The following is a 5,821-nucleotide window of genomic DNA, read 5'->3' as shown; positions in this document are numbered from 1 at the left end:
CTGGCGAAGTAACCTATTACTTAACTCAATTCCTTTCTGATCATAGATATTTTCAGAAATATCTTTTCCGCATTGTCAAAACAAATGATTCAAAATGCATATACGAGGATGCAGATGAAAACAACGCTGAGTACACCATCTCTAAATGCAACAGATGGAACACCGCAAGAACATCACTTAAAACAATTGTCGGTGAAATAAACGAAAACGATGATGTCTGAAGAAAACTGGACCGCCATAGACCGATTTGTTACGATCATACTCAAACGGAAAAAATATGATCTAGAAAATGACAAATTTTAAAAAATAGAGAAACAAATAAACCTAAGCGAGACGAACGAAGAACAACAAAATATTTTTAATGGACGACATAGTGACGATGCGTAAGACATTTTTAAACCTCCTCTCCGCCAAAAAAAAACAAACAAAAAAGAAACCTTTGACCGGTCATTAAATATGTTTAAAAACATCTTATCCTATAAATTTGATATTCAGTTACTTTTCTCTATTTTTTCTAGTTACGTAAACTACTGGTTCGTAATATAATTTGAAATCATGTTTATTCGATAATAAAGTAGAACCATGTAAAGTAGACCATATATTGAATAAAATTTAATTTTATTTACAATTTTATTTTATTTATTTTATTTTAAATTTTATTAATTAAAAATAGACTTCAAAAAGTTTACTCAGCTCATATACAAACAATATACACACAACAAAATTATGGTAAAATATAAAACTTATGATCTCATGCGAATTTTCAATTCGGGTTCCTGTACATATTTTAATGCTATTTGAGTCGTAAATCTGAGGTTCTCGAATTTAAAGTCTGTTTCAAATTTAAAGTTCCGAATAAGTCCACTTAATATGATTTTCATTGAGAACATTGCATATCGCGATCCTGTAACCAACACATAATAAACTAATCTACATGTACATTTAAATTAGTTATGTAGAGGCTTACCTATGCAATTCCTTTTACCTCTTGAGAATGGAATAAATGCACATTTTTGAGCTTCTCCGAAGTTTTCAGCTGAAAAATGTTCCGGATCAAACTTATTTGCATTTGGACCCCAAATATCGGTTCGTCGATGAAGATGTAGTATTGAGATTATAATTTGGGTGTTTTTGGGAAATACATCTTTACCAACTTGTGTATCTTTTGTAACATGACGTCCGATTATTGGAACAGGTGGAGTGAGGCGAAGTGTTTCATTTATTACACAATCCAAATATTGTAACTGATCTAACTGATCAAGCTCAGCATTAAAATTTTTCTCAGGAAACACGTCTAAAACTTCTTCAAAAAGTCGCTGTTGGATTTCCGGGTGCATGGCCAACATAACAAGAGCAGAATAAATGGTACTAGCTGTAGTCTCAAATGCCTACAATCAATGAAGAATTGTAAATATATTAAGTATAAATAATTTACGTGTACTCACTGCTCCAACAATTGTATTTGATTCACTTATTATATCATTCCATGTGAATAGTTGTTGTTTGTATAGTTTTATTGCTTGATCAATAAATATTTTAGGCTCCTTTTTTATAGAAAGGTCTGCAAAATCATCTTCCTTATTAGTGAATTCATTTTCTTCCCTTCTAAGCAAGAAATCCTTGTTACTGGACATGTCATCTTTAGTATTTGTTATACTCTTTTCTGCAGTAGCAGTTTTAGAAAGTTTTTTGTGAATCAACTGTAACATTTTAAGCAATTTTTATGTTTTCTGTGAAGAAATTATAATAAATACTAACATCTTCGACGAACTGGTATGAAAATTTTTTAGCGTTTTTAAATTTCGAAAACAACTCCATTATGAAACCGAGTTTCATAAGCGAAAGTATTATATTAAGCGTTGTATATTCCATTATGCTATACGTGTGAGACAAATTTTCTTCTATATAAGCACACTTTATAATTACTTAAATAACTTACACACAATAATGTTTGGCCACATCATTCGAAATCCGGTTACCTTTGTGCATGTACTTGCCCATAGTTGTTTCTGAAGTCAAATCGTTTATTTAATCATCGTTTTCTAATGTCAATAGTTCAACAGTTTTATACCTGCAGTTGATGTTAAAGTCACTGTTTGTATAGCATTCAGTAAACTATGTTCCTTATTGTCTACCAGTTCGCTACACTTTTCAATTATATTATTCTTAGCTTTATTAAATATTGGAAAGAAACTCATAAGCACTTTATTTGCAAAGGCAGGATTTATTAGCTTGCGATTCTTCGACCATTCATCAACTATAGAAAAAAATATCTTTTAACTTTTAGATTTCAAAATACTTTATTATAGTAGTACCTCTACTTGCAACAAGACCGCCCTTAAAGGTGCTGCGAATAGGATGATAAATACTTTCTGCTTTGGTAAGAAGCTCTGGAGAGCGCAAAACATTTGTAATAATCCCCGCATCTGCAGTCAGTATGGTTGGAAACCATCCCATCCACAAATAAACAGTATAACTTTTACAATATTTAAAAATATAATTAAGCCCTAATGATGAATCTTCAAAAGGCAGATATATCCTTCATTAAATCAATTTAGTTTTCTATTAATATTTAAACTTACTATTCACATTCCTTATTTTGTAAAAAGAACCAATTATTGGGAAACCATATAATATCGGGAAACTTAAACCGTATTTATATATGTTTCTTCGCGTCCATATCCAATGAACCCACAATATAATAAAACCGGCCAGAAACACATATTTAACAACTTTATAGTTTTCCAGTGATTCCATATTTAGTGATAGCTAAACAGACATCTATTCCCTCGAGTGTAAATAGAATAATAATCCAAATCATACTATGTTACTTATATTATATTCGAGAAATACTGCTGTAATCGGTTTTATCGATTAAGAAAAAAGGGGTGAAATTTAATGTGACGGATGGTGTTATAGGTACTATATATTTATTTGTAATTGCTTATAATTAATTAATAAAAAAATTAAATCTAAGATAGTAATTTTATACATAAGTATTATATAAAATGCGAGTTGATTGTAAAGGAAAATAAAATAATTTGTTAAAATGCTGATTTAAATTACGCACATATAAATTTTATTGGAAACTACGCAAATATATAATGAGCACAAAAAAGTTTTAATATACCTTCTTTATATATTAATAATAACTCAGCATAATCATAATGGAAGTCGAAGCGAACAACTTTTTTAATAAAATTACATTTAGATTTGTTCAGTGTATCGTATTTTAACACAAAATCTTAAATTCGTAGGCGTAGGTATGTTAGTATTGTCAAGTTTCAATTTCTTGTTGAAGTTTATTCAAACTAAATCCAATATTTAATCAACATCGGTGAATAAATTTAAAAATGGGGCGCCCATATGCTTAAGTTTTTATCAGGATAAACCAGTGACACACCAGTAGGTCTCGAGATCTTATAAATACGGTATACAATAGTTTCGACAGAACAATCCCAACTAAGTTCCTTGTCATTTTATAATCTAGAGCATTATTATCGTATATACTTCCAATCTGAATGTGATGTGAAAAGTGACATAATATAATATAAAAATGTGAACCTTTCTGTGGTTTAGGCAAAGGAACTCTATCCATTCTTTGAACGGCGCAGAGTTAAAAGAAAGAAAACTGTAATGGGAAAGGTTACCAAAATTATCACATTCTAAAATGCTTTTAGGGACCTACAATCAAAAACGCTTCAAGGATTACATACAACAATCAAACAATAAGGTAAGAATTATTACGATGCATAGGTATTTGTGTCTCCATTTAACATAATAACGAGACATTGCCCAGCTTACTAATTATCCGCTTTAACATTTGAGATTTTAAAATCTGGTACATACTAAGATTTGAAACAGTTGAAATTTTTCTGCGTCTGTTTCGAAAATTAAGTAGAACGTAATTCTAAAATCGACATATGAAAAATGGATTTCGGTGGCCATGTATTAAATAAAATTTAATTTTATTTATAATTTTATTTTATTCAATTTAATTTAAATTTATTAATCACAAATAGACTTTATGGATTTTACTGAGCTCATATGCGTATAACTTATCACCTCATGCAAATTTTCAATCTGGGTTCCTCTAAATATTTTAATGCTACTTGACTCGTAAATCTGAGGTTCTCGAATTTAAAATCAGTTTCAAATTTAAAGTTCCGAATAAGTCCACTTAATATGATTTTCAATGAGAACATGGCATATCGTAATCCTGAAACCAACACATAATGAACTAATCTACATGTACATTTTACATAGTTTTGTCGAAGCTTACCTATGCAGTTTCTACTACCTCTAGAGAATGGAATAAAAGCACATTTTTGAGTTTCTCCGAAGTTTTCAGCTGAAAAATGTTCTGGATCAAACTTATTTGCATTTGGACCCCAAATATCTGTTCGTCGATGAAGATGTAGTATTGAGATTAGAATTTGTGTATTTTTGGGAAATACATTTTTGCCAACTTGTGTATCTTTTGTAACATGTCGTCCGATTAGAGGAACAGGTGGAGCAAAGCGAAACGTTTCATTTATTACACAATCCAAATATTGTAACTGATCTAACTGATCAAGCTCAGCATTAAAGTTTTTCTCAGGAAATACGTCTAAAACTTCCTCAAAAAGTCGCTGTTGGATTTCCGGGTGCATGGCCAACATAACAAGAGCAGAATAAATGGCATTAGCTGTAGTCTCAAATGCCTACAATCAATGAAGAATTGTAAATATATTAAGTATAAATAATTTACGTGTACTCACTGCTCCAACAATTGTATTTGATTCACTTATTATATCATTCCATGTGAATAGTTGTTGTTTGTATAGTTTTATTGCTTGATCAATAAATATTTTTGGCTCCTTTTTTATAGAAAGGTCTGCAAAATCATCTTCCTTATTAGTGAATTCATTTTCTTCGTTTGTAAGCAAGAAATCCTCATTACTGGACATGTCATCTTTTGTATTTGTAATACTTTTTTCTGCATTAGCAGTTTTAGAAAGTTTTTTGTGAATCAACTGTAACATTTTAAGCAATTTTTATCTTTTCAGTGAAGGAATTATAATAAATACTTACATCTTCGACAAACTGGTATGTATATTTTTTAGCGATTCTAAATTTCGAAAACAACTCCATTATGAAACCGAGTTTCATAAGCGAAAGTATTATATTAAACGTTGCATATTCCATTATGCTATACGTGTGAGACAAATTTTCTTCTATATAAGCACACTATATAATTACTTAAATGACTTACACACAATAATGTTTGGCCACATCATTCGAAATCCGGTTACCTTTGTGCATGTACTTGCCCATAGTTGTTTCTGAAGTCAAATGGTTTATTTAATCATCGTTTTTTCTTAATTTCAATAGATCAACAGTTCTATACCTGCAGTTAATGTTAAAGTCATTGTTTGTATAGCATTCATTAAATTATGTTCCTTATTGTCTACGAGTTCGCCACACTTTTCAATTATATTATTCTTAGCTTTATTAAATATTGGAAAGAAACTCATAAGCACTTTATTTGCAAAGGCAGGATTTATCAGTTTGCGATTCTTCGACCATTCATCAGCTTTAGACATAAGCATTTTTTAACGTTTACACATTTAATTACTTTATTATAGTAGTACCTCTACTTGCAATAAGACCACCCTTAAAGGTACTACGAATAGGATGATAAATACTTTCAGCTTTGTTAAGAATTTCTGGAGACCGCAAGATATTTGTAATAATCTCCGCATCTGCAGTCAGTATGATTGGAAACCATCCCACCCACAAATAAACAGTGTAATTTTTACAATCCCTTAAAATATTACTA

At 30.3% G+C, this 5,821-nt stretch overlaps 2 protein-coding genes across 2 annotated transcripts in view; both read right to left on the bottom strand.

Moving 5' to 3' along the window:
- Positions 1-691: 691 nt before the first annotated feature.
- Positions 692-2,513, bottom strand: LOC119672803 (probable cytochrome P450 313a4). Its single transcript, XM_038083946.1, has 7 exons — positions 2,316-2,513; positions 2,072-2,257; positions 1,940-2,009; positions 1,759-1,876; positions 1,446-1,700; positions 968-1,388; positions 692-904 (listed from the first exon to the last, which is right to left on the bottom strand). Exons 1-7 carry the CDS (start codon positions 2,455-2,457, stop codon positions 744-746), a joined length of 1,353 nt encoding a protein of 450 aa, XP_037939874.1. The 5' UTR covers positions 2,458-2,513; the 3' UTR covers positions 692-743.
- Positions 2,514-4,019: 1,506 nt separating this feature from the next.
- LOC119666957 (probable cytochrome P450 313a4) overlaps positions 4,020-5,821 on the bottom strand; it is a 22,930-nt gene continuing 21,128 nt past the window's right edge. Inside the window, exons 2-8 of the mRNA XM_038076236.1 lie at positions 5,634-5,806; positions 5,390-5,575; positions 5,255-5,324; positions 5,074-5,191; positions 4,761-5,015; positions 4,283-4,703; positions 4,020-4,219 (exon numbers count right to left, since the gene is read on the bottom strand). Of these exons, the coding sequence (XP_037932164.1) occupies positions 4,062-4,219; positions 4,283-4,703; positions 4,761-5,015; positions 5,074-5,191; positions 5,255-5,324; positions 5,390-5,575; positions 5,634-5,806 (1,381 nt within the window). The 3' untranslated portion in view covers positions 4,020-4,061. The remainder of the gene's footprint in view (positions 4,220-4,282; positions 4,704-4,760; positions 5,016-5,073; positions 5,192-5,254; positions 5,325-5,389; positions 5,576-5,633; positions 5,807-5,821) is intronic.

The sequence above is a fragment of the Teleopsis dalmanni genome, chromosome 1, assembly GCF_002237135.1.
Source record: "Teleopsis dalmanni isolate 2A chromosome 1, ASM223713v2, whole genome shotgun sequence".
NCBI classification, from domain to species: Eukaryota; Metazoa; Arthropoda; class Insecta; order Diptera; family Diopsidae; genus Teleopsis; species Teleopsis dalmanni.
This window is presented reverse-complemented; position numbering and strand designations above follow the sequence as displayed.

Excerpts from the sequence above, each read along its gene's own strand:
- LOC119672803 (XM_038083946.1), bottom strand. The coding sequence starts at position 2,457 with ATGGGATGGTTTCCAACCATACTGACTGCAGATGCGGGGATTATTACA. Across the intron at positions 2,258-2,315 it reads CGGTCTTGTTGCAAGTAGAG|TTGATGAATGGTCGAAGAAT; the intron begins GTACTACTATAA and ends TTTTTTCTATAG. Across the intron at positions 2,010-2,071 it reads GACTTTAACATCAACTGCAG|AAACAACTATGGGCAAGTAC; the intron begins GTATAAAACTGT and ends ATTTGACTTCAG.